At 35.6% G+C, this 27,787-nt stretch overlaps 1 protein-coding gene across 1 annotated transcript in view; it reads right to left on the reverse strand.

Moving 5' to 3' along the window:
- Window positions 1–27,787, reverse strand: part of MYO16 (myosin XVI) — a 253,364-nt gene that overhangs the window by 133,716 nt on the left and 91,861 nt on the right. Inside the window, exons 10-15 of the mRNA XM_009085476.4 lie at window positions 24,551–24,661; window positions 21,748–21,813; window positions 18,895–19,022; window positions 14,722–14,827; window positions 12,789–12,906; window positions 6,479–6,626 (exon numbers count right to left, since the gene is read on the reverse strand). Coding sequence (XP_009083724.3) covers window positions 6,479–6,626; window positions 12,789–12,906; window positions 14,722–14,827; window positions 18,895–19,022; window positions 21,748–21,813; window positions 24,551–24,661 — 677 coding nt within the window. The remainder of the gene's footprint in view (window positions 1–6,478; window positions 6,627–12,788; window positions 12,907–14,721; window positions 14,828–18,894; window positions 19,023–21,747; window positions 21,814–24,550; window positions 24,662–27,787) is intronic.

Consider the following 27,787-nt stretch of genomic DNA (forward strand, 5'->3'; position numbering starts at 1 on the left):
GCAATAAAGGTGATTCAATCTCAAAAAAGAAATAATTTTAAGAGATCAGACATCAGTAAATACAGTGTAAATAGGAAAAGAACAAATAGTAAGCAGCAAAAGTAAATAAGCAAAACACAAAAGACAACAGATAAAATTTAGACAATACGTTTGACATTGAAAATATTCCAGATTACACAGACATTAAACTCACTGAAACAAGTTTAAATCTGCTCCAGAACCTCAGACAAATACATCTGCTTTATATCTCTCTCCATTACCTTCCTGATAACTAGCCTGGTTAAGTTTAGCTGCCAGACCTCTGTAGAACCTAAGTAAATGGAATTGCCTCCTTACAATCAGAATCTACAGATCTTGCCCTTAAAATAGTACTACTCATTGTAAATCAGATTTTCATGGTAGCATTGCATGAAGATAGTAAAGAAATAAATTAAAGAAATTAAAGAAAAAAATTAAAGCTGTTCAGTAGACAGCTGAAATAAAAGTAAATAATATCAGGAAGATTTAAACTGACGGAAGTATATATTTTTTATATTATTCGCTACTATGCAGTAAAAAAAAAAACCAACAAACAAAAAACAACAAACAACCCAAACTATTTTCTATTTTATTTAGGGTTTCACCTATCCATAATTGTACTGAAACAAATTCAGCAAAAATAACTTAGACCTAACTTTCTTGTTTTTGAAATCTTCCATGTCTTTGAAACTGTATCTTCATGCTGCCACATTATTTAGAAAGATTGTCAAGTGTGCTCCAAAAGTCTTCATATCCTTTGCTCTCTAGGCATACTACTGGACACAGCTTGACCTACTAGAATAAGTGCACTGTTTTGTAAATGTTTAAGTACTTAAAGTGCAATATTTTTAGAGAAAAGGAATGTGCTGGACATAGTCATGTTAGGACAGCAAAACCTGTACAAAACAACAACAAAAATACAACTTTACTTGTTCTACCAGAATTTGAATGTTTGTTTTAAATTTAAGAGATCTTTGGAGGTCTCTTTGGAAGTAGAAGAACTTGACCTTCATGGCCATTCAGCTGCAGTGATGGTGATCCTAATATCTCCTGCCACAGCTTCTCCTCCTGTGCTGACACTGCCCATAATGCAAAAGTGGAATACAGCAGAGGAACCTCTGAGAATGATCTTTACCCTCCTCCTAAATTAAATACAATTAATTCCAGTTTCCTGATAGTCTAGAGCTTTAGCTTCTGTCATCAGGTCTTTAAGTTAAACCTCAACAGTGAAGTTCAGGGAGTCTCAACACTAGGCTTTATTTATTTAAGATTTTGGTACTATGTCATGCTGATTTTCATTACACAATGTCTAACAGCAGTTTGACAAAGTGATGTAACTTGGCACTTCATACAGAAATTATCATTCCAGCAGAATGGGAAAATCTGATGTAACTCTTACAGATCTACTGTTTTATTCACAACACTTAAATCCACCTAATTTTGTAACTTAAGGCTAATGCTTGGATTTTCCTCTAGTCAGCATACACAGATATCAGCTTCAAGCAAATTGTGAAGCAAAGGGATCAGAATGGTCCTGTGTAATAACCTCTGTGAACTGAGATTTGGCCATACTGAGAGTTTAAAAAAAGTCAATATGCACAAGGAAAAAATATCTATCAGGCTTGAATACAAGGAAAGAGCATAGAAATATCAGAGGACTGGAACATACCTAAAATGGCTATTTTTCTAATTATGTGGGGAAAATTTATAAATAACAAAACCCAAACCACATGCAAAATCAAAAACAAACAACCACCAACAAAAAACAAACAAACAAAACCCCCCAAACAAAAAAAAGTCCCAAAATAAAACAAACAGCCCTAAACAACAACAAAACAAAGAAAAAAACCCCAAAACTTTTCTCTGTGAATTTACTGTTAGACTACCACAGCAAGGTTTGTCAACAAATAGCACAGGTATGAAAAACTGGTAATTTCAAGGTAATAATTTCTTTCTGTTGCACTTTAAGTGAGAACTTAATCAACTGGATGGAAAAAAAAAAAAAAAAAGGCATCCAAACACACAGGGAAAGAAAAGGAAGAGAAAAGGCATAGAAATGTGGGAAATGTACAGTGTCTTCATGGTGCTTCATATCTAAAAGTTAGAAAATAGACAGGTTGCGACCTGAGTGTATTGAAAAGAGGAAATCTGTGGTAACGGGCTACTCAGTCTTGAAAATTCACATCTTGGCCTCTTATATATAAGGGAAAGGAGGATATGGATATTACTGGAATATGTATATTACTAGAATAATCATCATTTTTAACATATTTTATTAGTGCTTGTTAGAAAAGATGATTACTGGAAGCACAAAAAAATTCATACATAAGGCTCTCTTTACTGGGATCTTTTCTATTTCATTCACTTTGCCACACTAATTTTTAAGCCTTTTTTTTTTTTTTGAAGACCAGCCTTATGATTTTGAATGGGAAATTATTTCCTCAGTGATCAAGATTCAGATTAGTTCAGACTTTAACAAAAAAAAATCAATCACTTTACTGAAATTACTCCTTTATATATTAAATTCAGGTTTTCTTATTGGGAGTGAAGAGGGCACCTGCACTAAAAAACTGTAAAAGAAGGTACATCAGTTCCTTGAAGTGATCTACATCTGTTGGTGCAGAAGAGTTTCACTGCTTTTTTAAAGACTGTGAGAAATATCACAGGTAGAGAGAGCACAGAGTGCAGTGCACACCATTGTTCTATGGGAGAAAGGAAAGTTTTACACCTCTGGGAACAGCAGTTTGATAATGCAAACACAAAAAGTGCATGCCCTGACCACAGTTCAGCTTGCATGAATGTGTACAGAACATTTTCCTCAGCTCAAAGGTATTCACTTGTTTTTACAGTACAGTGAATTAGGAGAAGTAGGAACCTTGTTTAAATTGAAAATGGTGACATCAAGTTGAACAGCTCTCAAACCTACCATCCTTTCTGAAATAATTTTCTAGAGTTAAGTGTCCTTAAGCTATATTTTTAAATATAAATGTACACAGGGTAAAGACATGATTTTTAATAACAGTAGGTTTGAGTATCTTACATATACATGTTACACAATGACATTCTTGCATTGTTCTATATGCCACAGCTTTGAAACAGAAATACTAATTTGAAGCAATTGGCCCAAAGGAACAAAAGCAGGACTTTCTACTTATTTTCTGGAATATTTTCCCTAAAAAATTTTTTTCCTATTGCTATTATATTTCCTTTTTTTTTTTTTCCTATCCTTCCTTTATTAGTGTTGAAGATCATTTACAAATCAATCTATTACCACTGTCACTTCTCTTACTGATCTCTGTCACCTTGGTTGCAAGATTCATCACTAAGTTAGCACCTACTGTAACTATGAGGCAAAACTAAGTGTGCTAGAAAAGCTGGTACATGCTTTTTTTGTTAGGCTAAACTTCAGAGACCAAAAAAGTACTGCTTACAGTCATGGACTGTAATCTGCACCCAGAAAAAAAAATGCAATCCAGAGCAAATCAAGAGCAAATTGAGAACATAATTTCAAATTGCTAATGCCTCTGTATTACACATAATTATCATCATCAAGATAAAGAAGTCCTGGAGTTCTTTGAAACACAGTAAATTAATAGAAATTTTGGAATTTTTCAATCAACCATCTGTGACAAAACCCAGTTTCCGAATATAATGAACACAAGAGAGTAGTTGTCAATCAAAAGGCTTTGACTTGCCCTTTTGAGACTCTCTCTTCATTTCTGACATGCTTCCCTTGCCCAGTCTTGAAAAATGATCTTACCTTACAGCAATTACTTCTGTCTTTATCCATCATGATCCACATGCAGATACGATGGGAGATGCACTCATTCAGATCCTTCCCTATGTAGATTAAATTCTTGCTACTTTAAGATCCTGGTTGTATGCAAGCTCAATAGAAAGTGTGCAGCTCTTTGTCCTCACATGATGCCTTAGCAATTAAAATGCTTGCAAGAACAGATATTTAGGTTTCTGAGCTCAAGCTCCCTCTCAAAAGAGCACCAAACAGCAGAGATTTATAGCCAAAAAACTTACCCTACACAATGGGACGACACCCCAGCCTTACAGAGATTTTAGTGATTCCAAAAGGGAGGGATTTCCCCTTTAGGCAATTTACATGAACTCTCAGCCCAGGATTATATATTACATAAAACACAATCTACATCTCATATTTTACAGCATCATATTGACAAAATTACTTTCAATCTTTGAAGTACTTTTATCTAAAATAAGAGTAAAAAAATCGATGCTACATCTTATTTCTGACATTACAATGGCTTAAGAAAACAATGTTAAAATAGGGGTACTTTGTGATCTTAATAATCATTATTTACTAAGATTCTTGAATCTTCTACATAAAAGTGCAATATTAAACAATGCAAAGAGGAACAGAAAAGTTATCAAAAAAACAACTGGGCAGGAACAACTTGCCAAAGGTTTTAAAAGGCCTGTTACCTAGTTAATTTTACTATTTTAATCAAGATTACACTTGTTCAAAGAAAACATTAAAAAATCACTTATGGATGTTACCAGAATGATGTGATCTCATCAAAATTTGACTAAGCCAGAAATAATGAGCTTATAAAAGAGTCCAGCTCCTGCCTTCCTGATTCATGAGTTTGATGCAGTGGAAATTCATCGCTAATTTAACTTTATCAGCTGAGAAATATCTAGCTCACTATTGCACTCAGGAGTTTAAGGTAAGAAAAATTTGGCCCAAACACTCTCAATAATTTAAGATACAATCTACTGTACATAGGCAGAGCAAAACTTTATTGATAAAAGAAGGTTTATGCAAGTATTCAGCTATAAATTACTTCTAAAGCTTTGGTACTGCACTGTTCAGACATCTATTTAGAAATACCATTTTGTTCTTTTTGGATGACTATCAGATATCTTATCAGATAAAGCTTTGTTCATGTGAATCTAATTATTCAGGTTTACACTAAGTTCTTTTCTATCTGAGCTTCTTGCAAAGGGACTTTAAACCGTTTCATTTTCTGAAAAAACTGAGTGCTTCCAAACAAGTTATGCTAGAAGAGGAATAAAGTAATCATCAGGAACCTAGAATACTTTTGGTCTTCAAAGTCCTCAAACAATTTAAAATATAGAATTTAACTCTTCTTCTTCCTGCTTTGAAGTGAATCTTTTTTACTAAAGCAATTTAGCCTGAGGTTTCTTCAGAGTTAGTTCTGTATGATATTCTGTACAACACAGAAATGGTAAGAGCTTAAAACATTACCAAACAATGGTAGTTACAAGACTTCTGTCTAAGAAAAAAATCATAATCAATGAAGCTTTTTCTGCAAAAAATTAATGTGATGCCTCTCTATTTACAGGTTCTGTACCTAGAACTGCTATTTTATTCAAGTAACTAGCCAGAGCAGAAAATGAAAAAGTTGAGAAAAGAAAAAAATCCATGGCAAAAAGGCTTAGATGTGAAAACCTGAAAATATTCTTCTTACCCAATTTTAATTACTATTGGTCTTTTTGCAGTTACTCACTACACTCATTTTAAAGGTAGTCAGTTTAAGAGAAGATCATTAATACTAAATAGCCTACTCTCATTTCAGTGACACTTAGCAAAGACCGAAGAGTAAAATGCAAATTAAGTGAGGAATATTTTTTCATTCTAAAATATGCAGTATGAATAAATTCTGAGATAATCATAAAATTTACTGAAAAAACCCCCAAACCTCTTCCATAGTAAACATTTGGAGTATGTTAAGCCTTAGACATGCTACATTTTGGTGTCTATATTCAGCTCTTTATATTTTAGCTCTTACTATAGCGGCGACGTGATCAGCACAGTTTATGAAGACACAGATAGCTCTGTGCTTTGGGTGAACTGAAAGTCATTTGTAAGTCATTATACAGCTGAGCAGGGACTCAATCTCCTTGGATTGCAAATGGGAGCCAAGACAACCAGCTCATGTGGAGTCATACAGAAAGACATATTTTTGGTGCTGGGTGTTGAATCCTTTCCTTGGGTTCAAAGCAGTCAAAACTTTTGTTTCTGTTTTTCTTACTAATTTGATGTAAAGTAAGTATCAAAATGAAAATGGAGATATCAAGTTACATTTAGTGACATTTCATCAAAATCAACATATTCCATAAGAAAATTACAAATAAATCAAACAGTTTTTACCTTAAGAAACAACTTTTCACCAGGGGAAAAAAACCAAACCCAATAGCCCTACTCTAGTCCACAAAAGACAGAAAAAGAGCTAATGCATTTCTTTCTCCTTTGTAGCAACAATATAAATGGATATAAAACTATAATCTTGTTAAGAGACTATATATGTACTTCAGAACTAAATACTCGTGAAGAGGTGCTCCATAATAAATAATTTCAGAGCTCTTTGAAAAGTTAGAAATTTTTTAAAAATTAGAAGGACCTCAACAGCAGAGAGGCATTAATATAAGAAAACTATTAATACTAAATATAAAGTTGTTTTCCTACCTGTGTGCAGATAAATTACTGAGGTACAGGGTGTATTTTTCTTCAGCAGACAACCCATCCATCATCAAGTAAAAAACATGAAAATTACTCTGGTTGAGAGGTTGGATAACGACACGAGACTTCTCCAACATGTATGTATAAATCCTAGCTGATTAAGAAACAAACAGATAAATTAATAATTACACTGATTGTTCTAAACTTAAATGTCTTAAACCATTCACCATTGCAACAGTTAAGAATAAACAATGTTTCTTATAAAATGAGCTGAGGGGAGCTTATAAAATATAGTATTACCATTTATAGTCCATGGTTTTCTATAAAAATCACATACAAAACCCCATTGAATTCCATCAGAATTGGTAGAACAAACATATTACCACACTTACTTACTGTTTGACATTACCATCAAAACTACTTAGTTTTGAAGATACTGATGTTGATTTGTATCAGTTGATATATTTGGCAAGGTTTTCTAAGGGACAAGCTATTAGTCATCTCCCCAAAATGTAGCCCTCTGAGCACTGGCATCTATTCTATCCTCCTCCTAAACGGTAACATGGGAGAGAGATACAAGAGCTCTTGAAAAAACACACTTGGAAGCATTTCTTCTTTCTCTGCTGGTAATCAAGAACATAGAGATTAATAGTTTTGATTAGCCACCTAGCTTCTAGATGGCTACAAAGAGGCAAATACTCTGCACAACAGGTTACAAACAGGCTCACTGACCTGAGCCTGGGGAAACATGGACATCTCAGAAAGGCTGTGACGACCTGAATAAATGAGAAGCCATGTGAATCAGCAGTCCAGGGAAAAAGGTATAGAGGATGAATCTGAGTGAGATTTGCCTACAGAAAAACAGCTTACAGGATCATACATAACCTCAGGCTCACAAAGATTCTGACAGGGGCAAAGCCGAGAAGCAAAGGAAATATTAATCCTCAAATTGATTTGCCTTTTTACAAGATAAAAGGCATTTTAGAGATACCTGTGATGAGACAAGGATATTCACTATTTTGGGCAGGCTATTCTCTGGGAGTACACAACTATGAGGTTCCAGATGCAAGAGACTAAGAGAACAAGGGAATGTCCAACTACAACTAGAAGTCAGGGCCTTTCTGGTAAATGGGAATCTAATCCCAGTTCCCACTTACCCAGCTGCTGGCATAATTTATCTAATTACTTAAATGGTAGCTGTGGTGCAAAGACCAGAAGCACTTCTCTTCACACACAGATGATCACCTCCACCACATGGACACAGTCCAGTTTGCTGCAGCTCTAGGCTTTTCAATATCTGCAGTATGGCAGATCTTTCACAGAGTCTTTGCAAGCATCCCTGCCCTGGAAAGGGCTCTTGAGTTTAGAGCATAAGGTGCACTTCTCAGCAATGGAGGACCTCTATTTTTGAACCCAGTAAGCAGATGAGAATATTAAACTATAGCTTCCAATAGCCTGGCTTTCAACCAACTCCTTCAGGACTCCTTTCTTCATGAACTGGAAGTAGTTCTTGAACATATAGTCACTGTAAATATTGGTGCATGCATCCTGCAGCACAGGAAGTATGCTCTCTAAATGCATACCACTCACATCTTTTTAGAAGTTTTCTCATTTTTTACTTTTTTTAAGCTGGCTGGGAGTAAAACAATACTTCCAGAACCAGTTTTGGACTCACAGGTGTTGCCTAATGCAAAGTGAAACATTTTGGTGAATGACAGTGTGTATCAGAGGTAATTGCATCAGCCTAAGGAGGAACTAGGCCAGCAGGCAGAATGTCAGTTCCTGTCACCATACAATTGCTAATGTCCACTGCTAGGTTATTGCTGTATCATCTGTATTTGTCTGGTCATTTCATTTTAAATTCCACTTATCTTTTGAAGTTCTTTTAGTTTCTGTTTATACTGTTGAAATAAACACAGCAAACCTGAGGTTACTTGAGTAAGTGTGTATGAGGGAACACAGCCTTTGAGAATACTGCTGAATGACAGTGTAGATTAATTAAAGGGAGAGAAATTAAATGGGTGAATCTGGAACATGTTGTTTTGAGAAAGGCCTCAGCAGCTAAATTCTGTCAATTAATTAAATACAACTATGCAGGGTCTCAAAGAACTACTCTGCCCAGGCCAAACCACCCTGGACACATCCCAGTTAAGGAGTGCAGAAGGTCAGTGGTACATCAGCCAGGGACATCCTCTATGCTCTCTTTATGTAACAGCACAGACATGTCCTGGCATTTGCTGGCAACCAAAACCATGCCTGGGAGTCTGGCTAAGAGACAGAAGGACTGACAGAGAGGAGTTCTACCTCTGACTTGCTGAAGCAAGGAAACATGATCTGGCCCATTTAATCACCCTACAAAATGTAGTAGTGAGCTGCTATTATGGAATCAATATTATGAGAAATTGTGTCTCATCCATCTAATCCTCTGCTGCTGCACTACAGGAAAAACTAAAAAACCCAAACCTGTACGGGAAGTAGAAAGGCACACTTGGGAAATCATGTATGTTTCTGGCTCCAGTAACTTTGCAACACATTATAAATTGAAGCAATGCAATCACGGCAGGACTGGCCCAGACACACTCTTTCATCAGAATCAATCACTACCTGGCTGTCATTTCTACAGGGTAAAACAGAATAGATGAACCTGAAGGATGATTTCCATCTTTTATTGTGCTTGTAACTTATTTCACACTAATCCAACCATCAATTAATTTGAAAAGAGTTCACTGCAAATCTTTAATCACATTTTTGTGTGCAATATTCTTCACTAAGGCTTTTATAACTACCACTTCAGGTGTTTTTAACATTCATTGATTAATACAAGCAGGAAAAATGTTACCAAAGGTCATCTATCATTTAACTTTAATGATGAGCAACATCACTTATTCAGATGACACAAATTAATTCAGCCTTTTCCAAGTACTTCAAGTCACCTGCACTTTAATAAGGCTAAATACATTCCATCTCAACTAGCATCTCCAGCAGTGGGAAGAGCTGTTAAGGAAAGCCAAGCTTCCAATCAGCAAGAATCAAACAGAGCCTCATCTTAATGGTGCTAAGAGTCATAAAGGAAATTATCGTGGTACTATGCTTTCCTACAAAGTGAAATATGTTTGTTAATCTATGTGTGAAATAAAAGGGAGAAAATTTACAAAGTTCCCAAGAAAAGTCTGTCATTTTTGTGCAATGGTAATTGTGCCTCCAGGCACAAACAAATTTTTACTTCCTTTAACAGCTCACTTGATCTACTCAGCAGCTGCACAGTGAGCAAGCAGATTCTGTATTAAAAGTGTGGCCAGTGGGACCTGTCTTTCAGCTATGCATTCCTAGAAACTACGTTACTCCTTCTCAAAAACCAGGCTGTCCTAAACACAGCTATTTGTAAAGACAAGAAAACATCTGTTAGCCCATTTCAATGTAACTTAAAAAAATAGTTAATAAAAAAAATGTTTAAAAGACATCTGTCCTTGGTTTTCAAAAAGTGAAGACTGAGAAAATCAATGCCTGAAAAGCAAGGAAGAAAATCTGGAGATAAAGCTTTTCAGACTTAATTTTTTTTCCTAAGTCTCTTCTGAGTCATTTGAGGAAATTCATAGAGGCATTCATTTCCACCTTAGGAATTATATCAACTTACCTGAGGGACCATTCTGGGGAAAAAAAAAAAATCAGTCTTCTATTATTATCTTGGGAGAGTTAGTCATTCACTAGGAATGATTTTTTTTTTTTTTTTCCAGAAGATCAATCTTTGAGTTCTTAATTTATTTTAGAAACTTAATGAAATCACTGGCCTGTAGTTTTTTCTAGGTATTTGTTCTAAAATAAAACTTTTTCTTACATAAAACCTCTTCAGAAATTTGTACTGGCTTTGAGTAGAGCTACACTAAAACTCTCCATCCTTGTTTTCAGAACATTGTGGCAGAAATACAGCTAAAGAACAAATCAAATCTAATGATGAAAATTATGGGGAACATTTCAGTTATTTAGGCATTTTGTACTTTCTGCTAGAAGAATAAAAGTGATAAAAGTCAGAGCATTTTCAGGCTTTAGAAGAACTTCAGCATGAACTAGAAGCTGTCACAAACTTCACAGGTGTCCACTCAAAACACAAGGAGTGCCACCTTGGGCTTGCCCTCTGTAATAAAAGTGTGCACATGTACTTTGCATGTCCCTTCCTCAGCAAATTGTTCCAGATCTCCACCTGTAATATCTATCTGTGGAGGAGTTTAAACCACCTAAAGCCTTTGATGGAGGCAGCCTAGTGTCACTTGGATTTCTGTTTACAAATCAGACATATTTAGCCCCATTAGTATCAATGAGCTATAAATTCATGGCTCAGCATATTTAAATTATTAATTTATGTTTAAACAGTGCAAGACAGTAAATACTGCTACAAATGATCTTGCAAATAAATACAGTATATGCCTAGGTGGAATTTAAACCTGCCAAAGACAATATGCATTATTCTTTTCTCATTTATGGTGGTCTAAACCTGGGACAATTTCACTCAGATGTGATTTCTCAGCTTAGCAGTGGCTGAGAAATGACAACATCTATTATTCAAATCAAACAGCAGGAACAATTGAAAACTTCAGGAACATAAAACACATTTCTACTGCTGTAGCAAGGCATGTCTCTCTTGACCGCAAATTATGTAACTTTAGGCTGTCTTGGAGTTGGTAAGAATAATTGATTCAATTCCTAAATAATTGGGGAATAGCAGGGTAGATAAGTAATTTGTTTATATTTGTTAATTGACCTGACTACCCCTTCATTTTCTCATTTGATGCCTCTGGCTTGAGAACCATAAAAACACCGGATTAGTGTATCAGAAAACTGACACAAAAACCTGTTTCCCTGATCCTCTCACAGGCAATGGCTGTGAATTAAACTGTCAATTCTGAGTAAAGCTGTTCACAAACCTATGCCCCTGCAGACACAATATACTAAAATAAAATATGTACAATACAAAGGGTCTATAAAATTTTAGCTTTAGAGATTGAGGTTTATTTTTACAAACTTAACTGAGATGCTCTTCAGTCCATGCTAATGTATATTTAATTTTGCATTCCTCCCACAAGAGCTTATAAACGAAAAACAAAATTGCAAATTTTTAGTTTTGAATTTCCTTTGCAACTATCCTACACTCATTATAAAAAAAGCCCAAAAAAAGTGTTAGCAATTTCCCATGCGTGATATTTCCCATGAAGGAACTATCATATTTTCTAGAGCATAGTGAACTGTCTAAGAAAATGTAAGAAGAAATATTTCCAAGGAATTTTTTTTAGGAAACTCTTCAGAAAGCATAAACACACTTAAGATTATTAAAAAAAAAAATAAAAAAGAGAGTAGATTTGGAAATGCTTATCTAACAGAATCGAATTTACTTGGAACAAAAGTGTGTCTTGCCATACAGCTTCTGCATCCAGAAGCAGTGCAAGTAGGAAACTGTGTGTAGTTGTTTCTGCAGACATACCTTGTTTGACAGTGAGTACCTTCATGATGACCCATGTGGAGCAGAAATGAAAGCTCTCTCTGACTGCTTTTCAAGAGAGAGTTTTCAGAATAAAACTGAAAGTTGGCTCAATTTCCTTGTGTTTTTTTTTTTGTTTGTTTGTTTGTTTGGTTGGTTGTTTTTGGTTTTTGTTTTAACTAATGAATGCTCAGAAGGAATCAGAAGACTCACTCTGAAAGCAGGAACGAATTTCATACTATCTTGTCTGTAAGAAGAATAAACATCAATATGGTTCCTAGTTGTTTAAAAGAAGATCTAAGCTGCAATAGATTACTTCTATTTTCAGTATTACAGAATATACTTGTTGTTGGCTTTTTAGTTTTTGTTTTGTTTTGGGGTTTTTTTTTGCTTTTGTTTTGGTTGGCTGCTTTTTTTTACTAAACAAATTCTTTTACTCACTAATTTAAGGGATAATTAAAATACCCAATACAATACTAGGTACAAATGCAAAACTTAACAACTTAATCCATTTTTCACTCTTACTTCACAATGTTGCACTACGCAGCTCTCAGTTTGTTGAACTGTGAAATAAAACCTCCTGGGAAATAGGAGCAATTGCTGTTGTCATTTTGTTTCTTGTCTTTCCCTGCCACCTTGTGGTTGCTTAGAACAGGGCACTGCTCACTCCTGACAAGTGAGCAATTCACAGGCTGTGAAATCTGTTCCTCTGACACTCCCTACCCCCCTCGGCCTCTTTCATGTCCTTTGAATCCCTTGCTGTCCAATTCTGTGCATGGCACACTGGGATCTCTGATCTGGCACTCTGTAAGTGACATCAAAATTTACAGATTAAGTGATACTTACCTGCAATCAATGTTTTTTTTCTCTCACAAAACTGTAGTTCAAAATACTTTATAAAACAGCTGGAAAAATCATTCAAGGGTGTCTTAGCATGTCCAAAGGCCTCCAAGATACAGTTTACCTGCAAAATAATATTAAAGAAGCAAAAAGAGGAAATAAACAGGAAAATATTTCAAGAAACATCAGCGAGGTTTTCTTGTCATTAATTAATTGGGGGAAAAAAAGAAGACCATTGTTCATCTTGGAATTTAAAAAGTACTTGGCAGGTTTTTTCCAAAATAGAAATAAAGTAAGACAGCTCAAAATAAATACATTCCAAAAAAGCAATGTCAGAATAGTGGAAGTTTTAAGGTTCAAATATGAACTGAGTTCCTAACAATACTTTGGATATGAGTGACTGGAGTCATATTCCTGGAACTGCCATGCTTAGCAAAAAATATTAAAATCTTTGACAGCTTGTGAAGCCACAGTCAGTCAATACTAATAACCCAATAAAGGAATTTACAAGTTTTATATAATGTCAGAAATGGCATAAATTATTGATTTCAAATTGAATTATTTTGGGATTGTATTAGTGAAAAACTGAGGGGAAAACAGATTCAGACATTTTTATAGCATGTCTCACTAATGCATTTCCATGTTAGGCTTTCATGGTCACAGCCATTGTATTCAGCTTTTTTGTGCATAATTAGTTGCTTACACCCTGACAGATTCCCTTCAGAACTTTCCTCTATGCATCCTTGAAGGTGATTGCAATGTGGTGCACATACACTTGTTCTGGCATCACTCTTTTCAGGAAGGTGGATGACCTAGCTGGGGAGGGAAGGGGTCTGTGGAGTAGCACAGAAGCTCTAAAAATTAAAGCATTCACAATTATTAATTAAACCAGATGTCTGTGCAGTAGGTGGCAGCAGAAAACTAGCCAGTTCCACTCCAGCAGAGATGTTTAGGATGCGTTTGCTTTTACACTAATTCAGCACTTGCTTTAACATGTGCATCTTTATTAATTAAATGGAGCTCTGCATAACTGCAACAGGAATGAATCCAAACAACTGTGTTCATTAAGGCACCTTAAAAGGCAACTAGACTAAAATCTCTATTCTCTATTGATGAGATCTGATACATTTACCATCTAAAATCAGACACCCCATTCAAGCTAGTTTTAAAGGATATTTCTATAACCAAAGTTTGATAATGCTCTTCCACCTCCATTAAGACCCACTGATAGCTGTCTCTGAGTTGATATCTCAGATGAGAAGTTTCATCAGGAAAGGTAATTTCTTTAAAGAACTTGAATTGGCAATCCAGGGTTCAGCATAATTTAAAATTTCAGTGTGAACCTTTCTAGAGCATTAAATATGGGTATATGGAAACACATATTTTGGAAATTAAATATGACTGAAAAAATATTCAGAACTCTTACCTATTTCTTAAATATATTTAGTACACAGATATTGATCCATATAACTTAATTCAATCCTTGCAGTTTTCCTGCAAGTTTACAGTTTCTTTCTTGCATACTATTTCTTCAGATGTCTCAACACGTCTTATACTGTCCAGTGAATACCATACAGGCAAATTTATTTATTTATTTACTAGAGGCAATTGATTTCATGTGTGAGAAACAGTTCCTTATCACAGGAATGTTTCCTATTCACTGCAACACTGATTTTCAGTCACCAAAACATAGAAACAAAACTGTCCCTACTTTGGAGATGCTTCTTGTCAGATCAATGTGATCTTAATCCCAATCCCATTCCAATTCATGAAAAAAAAAACCACCCAAACAAAACTTCCTTTGACTTCAAAAGTGCAAACAAGCCATTGATGAGTTTCTACAGAGCTGACACCTTCTTCCATACATCTCCAATATCCCTGTCTATCCAAGAGGCCAAGATTTTGCTTCATTGCACTCAGTGGTTGGAATGCTACTCACATGTTTTATCTTTGTCTCAAAGGCATTTCTGCTGCAGCTGGCTCTGCAAGTGAGGTGTTTCACTATCTGTTTGCAGGCTTCGGTCTTCCCAGAACCACTTTCTCCACTGCAAGATGACAGGCAAGGAAGAGAGGGAGGAATCAGGGCTAGGTAAACAACTGAAATGTTATTTATATTCTCTGGTAGCTTTGTTTGAATGGATTGGAGGTTCCTCCATCAAACCCTTATTTCAAATAACAGAAGGTTTATGGATGACAAATAAAGAACACAAAGTAGGAGACAGACTGACAGACTCTGTATGTACATGAAGGCTGTCAGAGCTGTCAAGATACTTTGTCTTGTACCACAGGTCAAACCAATCAAATCTAATGCTTTCAAGTCTTTTTGAAGGTGCTTAGAGCACAGATTTTATGTTTTCCTTTATCTTTTCTCCAGTAAAGGAGCTCACTAATGCTGCCTGGTTCTCTTTGCAGATAGGGAAATTACTGCTGTGGTAATGATGGGGAATCAGAAGAAACAGAAAGTGAAGAATACAATAGGGAGAATGGAAAGAAAATACAAAAGGAACAGGAAAGAAAAGTTGATAGATTTTGCAACCTGCCCAGTTTCTGCAATACACTCTGACTTTAGTGATTCTATCTAGACCACTGTGATTTCTGCTTTGTGATGTAGAATAAATATTCAAAAGAATGAGGATTTCTGACAGGAAAAGTGACCAAAGTAAACAGGGTAAAAATCAATAGAATGACAAATGTTGAAAGAAGCAATAGAAAAGTGGTGGCATGGAGGAAATAAGCAAAAAATCCCCTACAGGGAAGCCAAAGTGGGACTCTTAGTCAGGAACTGTAGCGACAGGACAAGGAATAAGGGTACAAACTGAAAGAGGGGAAATTTAGGTGAGACTTTAGGAAGAAATATGAAGTTTAGTTAGTTAGGAAGGAGGTCCATGAAGATTTCTCACTTTTCCTCCTTTGGCTTTCCAGCTTTTCTTTATAACTAACTGAAGGAGGGCCTGTTTCCTACTATTGCTTTATAAATATTTTGTTAATACAACCCTAACTACAGCTCAAATCTTCCTCTCTTCAAATACTATGAAGAATTAAAAAAATAAGTTCTGTTTTGAAATTAAGAAAAAAATTAAAATCTAAATTTTTTAGGAAAAAGATCAATTGAAAGTGTGAAAATACAAAGTCATGTGAAGCAAAGAACATGAGCCATAATACACCCGGGGCAATAAAGAAGCTACAGCTGTCAAATCCATGGCATTTGGATTATCATCCATTATCACATATATTGCATGAAGGGGAGTCCTTCATGAAACATATATGAGAAATTGACAGAACCATCACATGGGAGCCCAGGTAAAAGAGTCAGAAAACAGCAAACCCCAGGCAAGTTTTAAGAATTACTTTATGCAAGTACTGAGAAGCACTTGCTTACCCCCACTTTCTGTCTTAGGCAGGTTTGCCTATACCTTTATGATTTCAGAACAGTGGATCATTACTGGATTGTTACTGTTTGGTAAACAACAAACCTGTTATAAAGAAATTCTATAAATCATCTATTTAAGGAAAATATGACAAAAATACAAAACATGTAAGGAGCAATATACCTGTCATTTCAGATGTTATAAATGACAGGGTTTTATTTTTTGCACTTCATTTTCAATTCTGGCCAAAGATACCGCACTCATACCATACTTAACAAAAAAACTTACTCCTGCAGTACTTGAACTATGATCAGAAGTGATGGAAAACTGCTGACAGAATGTGTTCATATTAGATTTCCACCAGATCTAAAGGAAGACAGGTGGTGTGCTGTTCTGCATGAAATTTTGAAACAAATCTCTTATTGTACTACAGGGAGCAATACTACTCCAAATTTAATTAATATAGTAAGGTATATCCAGGAAAGAGTGACTAAGTTCCCACACTTTTGGGGGTCAGAATAATTTATTTCTTCTCCATTTTCAGAGTAGGTAAGTGAGATACTGAGTCTTGCTCCCAGTGACTCAAGTTTCTAGATTTGAAACAAATATCTGCAAGCAAAACTGTTAAATAAAAAAAAATTAATTTTGTATTATCAGTAATGCTATCTGAAACTGATCAATCTTTCATGTTAGTTGGAAATTATATTTCTAAAATTAAGCTTTATTGGACAGTGTATTTCTAAACAATGTTTCAATGCAAATATGTAACTGTACTGCAGGAGCCCATAGCATTTAAAATACATATAATTATACTTTCAAAAAAAATTAAATTGAACAGAATGCTTTTGGTGATGATAAACTGAGGAAATCCAAAGCTTTCAGTGAATTCCACTGAAAAACACAAAGACTTCTCCCCATTTCAGATTATTTGGCTTAAATATGTGATTTATGTCACAACAGCACCATTGGATATAGACACTCCTGGCTGTTAGCAAGCTAGACCATTTATTTTTATGCATTCATTATGACTTTTTGACTCACAAAATTAGCAATCAGCACACCATAAATCTTTGGTTAGATTTATTAAGGATTTTTGGCTTTTAACAGGACTATATTTAGGCTCCCTAGACAGCCCTTTACTTATCTTGTCAGTGTTAATGCATTTTCATATCCTGAAAAGCAGGAGCAAAATGCAGGCAGAAGGAATGCAGTCATGAAAAGTCCACCTACTGGCTATTTAAGAGCATGTAACTAATAATATAATTTTATCCATAACTTCCATTCGAAGTTTATACAAAGACAGCTCTTGGTGTTAAGCATACATGAATAAAGCTGGCTTGCTACAAACTGAAAACATTTGCAAATAATTGATAGTAAGTTCTTCAGTGATTTGGCCAAATGCTTTCCTGTTGTAAAATGCTCTATTTCAGTGAGTGAGCTTTTGATCAGATGTGAAGTGACTAGGGGAAAAAAAATGTAAAAAGGCAACAAATTTGGCTGCACCTCAAGTCCTGTGTCCACTTCTGGTCTCCTCACTTAAAGAAAGTGCATTCAAGCCTTGGAGGGAGTCCAGAGAAGGGCAACAGAGCTGGTCAAGGGTTTGGAGCACCAAGTCTAGGAAGAATGGCTGAGGGAGCTGGGGTTGTTTAGCCTGGAGAAAAGGAGGCTCAGAGAGATCTGATCACTCTCTACAACTGCCTGAAAGGAGGGTGTAGCCAGGTGGGGATCAGCAACTTCCCCCAGGCAACCAGTGACAAAACAGTGAGGAAATAGCCTCAAGCTGCACCCGAGGAGGTTTAGGTTGGTGCTCCAGAGTCCCTTTATGATGCTCGTATCCCCATTCATTTGTTTAGCCCAGAAATATGGACATGGCACTCAGGGCTAGTTGACAATGTGGTGTTCAGTCAGAGGTTGGACTTGATGATCTCAAAGATCTTTTTCAATCTCATTGAATCTCTAATCCCATGGAGGATATTAAGCTTAAAGATTCACAAGATATAAAAGCAAGTAAAGGGTGAAAAGATGGAAAAGTGATGAGACTGAGCAACACATTTCCTTGACTGAGTACATCAAATTCACCAGATTCACTGTTTTCAAAGAGTTTGAGAATAGAAGGAGTAATAGATTTGGGGGTTAAGACGTTCCAGGTGAATGCCAGATTTCACCATTATAAAACCAGCATATTTAGATGAAACTTCTTTCACAGATTACTTATACAGTTACTCACAGTCTTTAAGTTATATATCATTGAAACAACACTGTGAGTAAGGGTTAAATGCTAAAGTGCATTTGAAAATCCATTTTGAGCTTGGAGAGCTAAAGAACAAACTCATGGTCACACAAACAGAGGCAGAGTGCATGCTCCAATACAGGCACTTCACCACAGAAGTCTATAATTTAGTCAAGGACTTATCATTTTTATTGTCAATAGATTCTGTTTCTAATCCTGATTCATGTAATATCAGCAAACACACACAGCAGTTTTGAATTCTTTACCATTAACTCTTGTTCCTAATTAGATGCAGCTACATGGAGTGGCAATTGCCCAAGAGAATTTATGAACTTGAGATGTAATTAAACCTTTTTCATTTCTATTTTGTTTTAATGTATGATACTGAGATCAGTACATAGAAAAAAAAATCAGTTAGTGAAAAAATAAAATGGAAATCTCAGCTGCTGAGGCCCAAGGGAAACTGCTGAAAGGCAGGAGGTACAAATTAATTAATAGAAAGATAAATTTTCACCTGAGGATAAAGCATTGGGGACGCTGCTCCTGGAATAGCATGTGGTAAGCTCTTTCAGCACAGGAAAATATATGTGGGGGAAGTGAGGAACACAGCTTTCCAGAGTTACTTAAATAAAGCTGGGTGACCTGAAAAATTGTAGAAAATTAAAATGATAAACACATTTCAAAACAGTTATGTTTCCCCCCCCTTAATCTTGGGTCTTTTGTAAAGCTTTCTAAGCATTATGACAGAATTTCTCTATGTATAGAAGTGATACCTTTACAACAGCTATGAAGATCTTAATTATAGAAAATAGATCTTTAAACACAGAAGGTCTAATTAAGATACAAAATGAAACATAACTAGAGGACTTAACAGTACTGGTTTGTGCATTAAGTAAAACAAAACCTAGTAAGCTACTTTTAATGTCTTACATTTATAGTTTTTCAGTGTCGTGACTTGAAAATTTACAAAATGAAATATGAACATCCCACGAAAAGTTAAAGGAATAATTTATAAACAAATTAATTTTTTACATGAAAGAGCAGTCTCCTACAAATACTCTCTCTGCAATACAGAATAACTCCTGACACACATAGGTGGCAACACAAACTGCCCTTAAAGCCTGAGTAAATCCAATTATCTGTTATAGAAACCTTATAGAAACCACTTCTTTTTTTTTTATTATTTTTTTTTTTATTTTCTGAGGATATCCTGATATATCATCCTTTTCTGTCCCATGCCTGTCTTATTTATTAGATACTAAACTATTCAGTCCTGGGACATCTACAACAGTGAAGCTGAATGAATCCTCCATGATATATTCTTAGTCAGGCCTTAAGGGCTACCATACCAAAAAAAGACTAAATCCACACCAGTTCTCCAGGAATCATTTCAGAATGTCACAAAGCACAAAGAAAAACCTTCCCACAAAATGTTGCAAGTTTACATATTTTTTGAACATGAACTTCAAGAATATATTTGTCCTGATCGGGCACAAGTAAATTCTGCAGGAATGTAACAAAGCAGCATGACCACAGTCAAGCACTTCTACAGTCACTGAGATATCTTCCAAGTTGTGCTTGCATGTTCCTTGCATAATGCTATTGAAATGTGTAGTGTAGCTGTATAGTGTATTTCCATGTAGAAATGCAATAATATTATCTAGCAATTGCATGGAATTTCATAAGGAGAAAGGTACATCAGTGTCCATCAATATGCAATTCTTTATGTCACCTCAGAGTGAATGATTTATTATAAAATATTTATTTTGGTAGTATTCTATTGGAACAAAGTCCGGGCAATCAGTGCACAATAATGAAATTGGCCATTGAGAAGTTATATACAGTGTTTTTTAAAAAAAGAAGGAAAATTAAAATGTTGCTGTTATTAAAAAATATAGATGATAATATTTTCATTGTTTCATCCTTGTTTTAAAAATAGTATCATGCTCAATACAGGCTTGCATTCCTTTTCTTTTTGACAACTAACAAACTACATACCTGAAACAAAAATGCTAACTAATGAGCCACAACATATAGCATGTCAGCATTTAGTGAGGAATTGAGATCATCACTTTTTATTACTTTAATACATAGACCATCTAACACTTAAGAGACTTTAATACAACATCAGCTAAGATGCTGCACTATACTGGAACATTTCAAAAACAAAGTGGTTTTACAACCATGGTTTCTTGATCATCGGGGAAATACCTGCATAATGCACAATAGTGCACAAATTACAAAGATGAAGTGAAATCAATTATTATCCAAGGTGACCCAAACAATTACAGGACAAAAAGTGTCTCATTATGAACTTAATTAAATAGATTTATCAGAGAGAAGTAAAGATGCAGCAAATATTCAGAAAACATTTTAATACGTATACTCTCTCTTTACAGTTCTCTCTTGGTGCACAAAATCACGTATCTAATAAAAAAACCACAGTGACAGGAGAAAATACCATCATCTGAAACCTTTGGGATGGATGATGGATGATTTCCATTTCTAGAAATAAATTCAGACTCCCAACTTAGAATCTGCTGCATCTACCACAAACATCACTGTGTTTCTTTCTCTCAGATTTACTACTGTTACACACCAAGCCACATGATGTAGCAAACAGCCACAAATTACAATTTGCTTCCCAGATTTTTAACCCTTTATAATTCTTGTAAGTTAAATAGACATATTTGGACATTCCCTGTCAGGGAGGCTGAGCTCTGTGATCTCTGTGCATCAATGAGAAGAGGGGGGATAAATTAAGTTATCCCAGCACTGTATCTCTACAATGTCTAGGTGAAGATGAAAACACTTGGATGTTTTCCCATGGCTCAATCCCCCTTGCCCAAATGCTGCCTGTGCCTGGCACAATCCCCCTCCCTGTGCCTGACCCAGGGCAGTGCTCAGCTGGTGCTCAGTGCATTGTTCCCTGCAGTGCCCCAGATGAGGAGCCTGGTGTGGAGCACAGAAACACATTTTCAGCCTTTGTGCACCACCCAAGGTTGTTATCGCCATAATCATGCTACAGGCAAGGGGTGTGAACTTAAACAACCACTGTATAAAGTATGCATCTGTTTCTATAAGTCTGACTGTGGCAGAAACCACCAAGGTCATCAGGAACTATTTTTAAACAACCAAAAGAGATCCTGCTCATTCAAAGTGTTATCAAAATGGCTGTCTTACCAAAAAGATACAGAAAAAATAGTTGTATCTTGGAAGAAATTTTTAAGGTTTTGCTAAAATACTAAAACTGAGATGTGCCCCACAAAAAGCATATACATTAATTAGTTTTAGGGGTTTGACTGGTCAAATTAACTATAAGAATTTTGAAAAAATATCCACAAACTTTTAAAAAGAGAATGCTTACCATGGTAGAATAAATAGGAAGTTCTTTAAATGGGTTAACAAGTAACAGTATATCACCAATGTAGGTCTGAAAAAAAGAAGTAATTGCTTTATTAAATAATAAATTGAATTTTTAAGAGGTTATTGGCTTTCTTCCAAAAAGAACTCTCAACAAAGCCTCTTAAATCTAGCTAACAACATGCTAAACATAATTCATGAATTCTGAGCTTTTAACTCCACAGTTTGAATTTGAGATCTAAATTTACATTTTGAACAGAATTAATTAGTATTTTTTGTAATAAATTGAATTGTTCATAACTGAAAATTATGCAGAGAAAAATTGCACTACATATATTACTGGTAGATTATTTGAAATTTAATTTGGAACTTACCACTTGTTAAACTAAAAAAAACTGTCACAGAATCACAGAAGCTGCTGAGTTGGAAGGGACTCTCAAGGATCATCGAGTCTAACTCCTGGCATGAATACCACATAAAAAAGCTCCTCAAGTGATTTTTATGGAATAGATGACATAATTTAGAAATGCTACACTGGTTATCCAGAGCTGATACATTAAAATATGTTGCTTGTGGGGTAAGATGGAGCAATGGATAAACATACAAGTCTTTATGCAAGTGTATGTGTATAGGAACATATGAGCATGCATCTAGAAAAGCTATCTGACCATATCAGAAAGAGTAAATCATCTAATGATTGCATGTTTGCAAGATTTTACTATTTCATATTTGGGGTTATTGATGGATGAGAGGCTGGACATGAGCCAGCACTGTGCTCTTGCAGCCCAGAAATCCAATTGTGGCCAGTGTGAGAGAGGGATTCTGCCCCTCTGCTCTGCTGGGAGCCCGCCTGGAGCACTGCATCCAGCTCTGGGGTGCCAGCACAGGGAAGACATGGAACCTGTTAGGACAAAATGGGGGCCACAAAGATGATCAGAGGCCTGGAGCACCTCTGCTGTGAAGACAGGCTGAGGAAGTTGAGACAGTTTAGTCTGGAGAAGGCTCCAGGGAGAAGTTATAGCAACCTTCCAACACCTAAAGGGGCCTACAAGAAAGATAGGGAGGCACTCTTTATCAGGGATTGTAGTGACAGAATGAGGAGGAATGGTTTTAAGCTGAAAGGGAAAAGATTTATACTAGCTACTAGGAAAAAAATCTTTACTGTGACAATGTTGAGGCACTTCAAGAGGTTGCCCAGAGGATGCCCCATGTCTGGAAATGTGCCAGGACAGGCTGGATGGGGCCCTGAGTTCAACATCTTCTACTGGAAGATGTCTCTGGCCATGGCTAGAGGGTTGGAACCAGATTATCTTAATGGTCCTTTCCAACTCAAACCATTCTACAATTCTGTGCACTTAAGTGTAAGATTGTAGGCCATTCTCGCTGCTATACTTTTGATTCCACATAAATAGCTGCTGCTATTAGAATGCAAAAATTGCCAGACTTCTCTCTCTGAAAAGGTCAGCCAGCAAAGCATCATGTGAACAGTTCCAGCCATGTTGTCTTTTTCAAGAAAAAGCGTTTTCATTTGGGGAGGTGGAAAATATTATCTTTCATAGTAAATATGATTTTCTTCTAAAATGCATCAATTTATTTCCCTTCTCTCACCCACCCTGACTTCACTGTTGGGTTTTCCAGCATAATGAAACTTTATAAAGCTTCAAAAGAAAATGAAGCAGGAAGTCTTTAGTACTAATGAGGACTTTGGCTTGGAATTGGAGCCCAAGGACTTTTCCTTCCAAGTCTAAGAACCAAGTCAAGATGAAAGCATCTTCAGCCCTGATGCTGATACTCTGCCTAAGCACAGTGGCTGCTGTTGAGTAGAATACTAGTGCTCACTGCCTACAAATTCTATTAAGCTAAGAGAATTCCAGAGTAGAAGATTCTTTCAGGTGAAATCTTCAGTATCTTAAAATAAAAGGCTTACTCTGTGGATCTTCATTAATTCAGTTTAAGTTATCTGGTATCTTTGAAAGTGAGATAAAGGTAAACAAATATTAATATAATGAGTATTTTTTAGCATTTGATCCATGATTGCAAACCCCAGAATTTTTTTTACCACTGAATGTCATAACACCTAAAACTGAAGTTCCCTTAATTTCAAATGGATACACAGCAACATAACAGTTCCCCATATTCCTTTTGTCAAAATAGTCTAATCAACTGAAAAATTTAAAAATAATATGCATATTTCACATTTACACTTCACTCAGCTGTTTAGTAAGTTGGTAATAAGTTATGGGTAAGATATGGACAGGGATATAAAAATTTCTTTTGGTATCTCGATGATTAACACTACAATATAATTATTTCTCTGATGCTGGAAGAAATGAATAATTAAATCTCCCATGCTGAGAGATTTTTAAATTTAAATTTCTTTTATGTTTCTAGTAATCATTCTCTATTAAATTAACACAATTTTGAAAATGGAAGGCTCTTTTGGTGGCTTGAGAAGGAAGATTATAAATCATGGTGGCGCACCCCCACCCCAACCACACTGAGATCTGAGCGACCTTAAAACACTCATTCATGACAAGTGTTTACCAACTTACTTCCTCCTTGAAAAAAACACACATACATTCTATTCAAACCTGTTGAAGTGGTATTCTATTTTTTATTTCTCCTTTTCCTACACCATCTTAAGGAATTGCAGGGCTTACACACACATACACGCCCTCATCCTTTTAAAACTAGTCATGAGTTCGGGGCAGTTTACTGTCCAGTAGTTATGATAGTAATCCTATTTCTCCTGTTCTCTCTTTGGTCTTTTTTGAAAGCTTACTATTGATAGGTGAATAGCAACTCACATATATCTGATTATTGTTGAAACGCTTCTGAATCTCGTAAAGCAGGCTGCTGTCTGTGAGCTCACTCAGAGAAGCCAGGTCATCATTTGGAGCTGGAGGCATTAGCTTGATCTAGAAAACACAAATTAGAGAAATAAAGTAACTTCACAATGAATCATTCTGTACCATAATGTTCTAACTTACAGTATAAACCAAGACCACTAGAATTTATGGGAAAAAAACGCATCAGGAAAACGGAAAGTTGTGACTCCCGATAAATCCACATCATTAATCAAGAGAATAATATAAAAATTAATATCGATGTTATGGTGTATAACTGCATGAGTCTGATGGGCTCTTGAGAAGATACCAGAGTGCAATTTGCAGTTCTTAAACTCATAACGATCAAATGCAATTTTCCTGCTCTCTTCATTAAATGTTTATAACAGAAGAAATCAAGAAATTAGCTACTGGACTTGTAAAGTATTCCTTGCAGTATTTAATTAAGCTCACAGACCACTCTTTATTATATGGGATTTGAAATTGTTCTTGAATTTTTCTTGCAGAAGAGAAGTAAGTTAGTAAGAAATTGGAAATTTATTAGGGAAGCCAGAAGATAATCAGAAAAGTCCACTTTAGCAAAAACTGCTGAGTGAAATTGCTTAACACTTTTGAGATTAGGGTGAATAATATAAACTCTGCAAGGGTAAATAAAAACCTAATGAAACAAAAAAGATCCAAAAGACTGAGGCAGGAGACAGAAGAAGAAAGAATCAGTGATAATGGAATTTTGATTAAAGACAAAATAAACACTGATACATTAAGCAGTGTGCTTATAAATAATGATCTACACCTTGAAATGGGAGACAAGAAAAAAGAATCAGTGACAATGGAAGTTTGATTAAAGACAAAATAAACACTGACACATTAAGCAGTGTGCTTATAATTAATGGTCTACACTTAAAATGTAGTTTGACTCATTTTTTATGTAAGCAAAATAAGCAGAAACAGAAAATTCTCACATGAATGGCAATAGAACTAGGTAGTTTGTTCAGAGGTTACTATAAAAACTTGGGGTCTATTTTGGAAATGGACAATTAGGATGATACTTCTTCCCTCTATTGCTCTGCTTAAAATCAAGGCTCAAGAGAAAAGCAGGCACTGCCTTTTTTTGGTGAACACCTCAGCACCTTCAGCTTTTGTCAATGACAGGAGATCAGAGGCAGAAGCAGACTGGGAGATACTGGAGGGAACATGGAGCATGCTTCTGCCATGGGGAAGAGCCCAAAGACAATGGATACTTGTGTTTAGTACTGGAGATCTGACACAGAACTTCCAAGCTGCAGCTCAGTTGCCATAGGTTCAAGGTCGAGTTCAGAAAACCTGATACTCAGATTTCACTACCTGTGCCTTACAGGTGTAAGGCACCTATTGTCTACCGGTTGGAGAGGTTTGTTCCTCATCCCATTGAAGTGAGTGAAGATTCCTCTGTCCCACAGAAAATGGCATTTCTTGCTCTTTTTGTTTTTAATTATGGCAGTCAGATGTACAGCTGACTAGAAAACAAGAAATCCACTTGGCAAAACAAAAAATTAAATTGCATTTTGGCACTTGCCTTTGATGATGTACATCAGAATAGAAAAAAAAAATTAACCAAAGAATTCCAAGAATATTTTTAAGTGTCTTGCAGAGAGAGAGCAGAGAGACAAGTCTGTGGCATTCTTTCCTTAATAGTGTGCTCACCTGGCATGAAGGAATAAAACAGGCATTGGCCTTCACTGCACTCCCTTGTGTGCTATCAAAACTCAGAACATCTGTGCCATAGAATGAGCTTATCTTAATCTATCTCTACAAACAATAAACCTCTGCTGGGTATTTGTAAATAAAAGCAAGGTTTGGATAAAAGTACTGCCCTGGGATTCTCCATATTTTCTGAACTTTTTAGGACACTTCCTTATACATTCCTGGTTCACCAGCTAGCACTCATGCAGATGAAACCGGGTATCATTCAGGTTACATGACAATAATCATTTCCCAAAGGTCATTTGGACATGGCCCCATCTCTGCAGGGAGACAAATTTTGCCTTACAGATGTCTACGGACTCATCCCATGCAGCCCTAGGCCAGGAAACAGGCACTGGCTTGCATTTATTTCATAAACTAAGCATGGCCAAAAATGCTCATTCTGTAAGTATGGTTAGAAATGTGAAGTGCTCAGAAAACTCCAAGTAAGGAAATCAAGATCTTTTCAACATTTTTCTACGAAGTTTAGGATTTGGAGTTTCAGCATTTTCTACCTGACTCATTGCATCAAATTACGTAATTCAACAAGCAAATAATCACATAGAAATAAGAAACTCTAAATCCCTTAAACTCACAACTGACTGACTTAACACTAAACAATATGTACATGTTTAATATCTTATTTATGGGTACCTTAAGCTTCCATTCTCATCCACTTTTCTGAGCATAGAGATGTGTTTTTTAACTCAATGCATCTATCTGGCTGTCATTTTAATTGCATGATGTATATGTTACAAGACATAAAATAAAAATAGCCATACATAGAGCACAAGTTTCAATATAACCATGCCTTTGGAAGTGATTAGTTTTTAGATTTTTGTAATGCTTACAATGAAGATTTCTATTTACTCTATTCAATTACATACACTTAACAATGTTCAGGATCTGCTCATAGATTAGTTATATATAGTTTTAGAGTTATATATATTATTTAGTTGCATATATTTTTTACACAGTTGTTTCTCTGAAATACATCCTAGCTCTTATGTGTAATATTATATTTTGCAGAGCTGAGTCTTGTCTGTGTTATAATTCATACTGGAACAATCAAAAAGGCAATCAAGGGATACTCTATCACACAGTTCATGTGGCCAACAATACATAAACAAGAACCAAAGGACAATTTTATTTTTTTAAAGAAGACTCAATTAGGAGAAATAAAATATTTAATTTTTAATTTTTTGCAGCATGAAGCATGTAGTTCAATTCCAAGACATTAATTTGAATCTGCTACTAAAAAAATATCCTTCCCAGATGAGAGGAAGATAAATTGAGAATATGATAAATTTATGAAAATTATTCATACTGCCTTTGTTTGGCAGCACAGATCTTGACATTATTGATGATCAAAGAACACCTTTTAACTAGGAAAAAAAACAAAAGCTAATACAAGCCAAGAAAGGTCCAAAAGGCTTTATTGAAGTAGTCACTTCATCCCCTTCTCCTATACTTCAA

The sequence above is a fragment of the Serinus canaria genome, chromosome 1, assembly GCF_022539315.1.
Source record: "Serinus canaria isolate serCan28SL12 chromosome 1, serCan2020, whole genome shotgun sequence".
Taxonomy (NCBI): Eukaryota; Metazoa; Chordata; class Aves; order Passeriformes; family Fringillidae; genus Serinus; species Serinus canaria.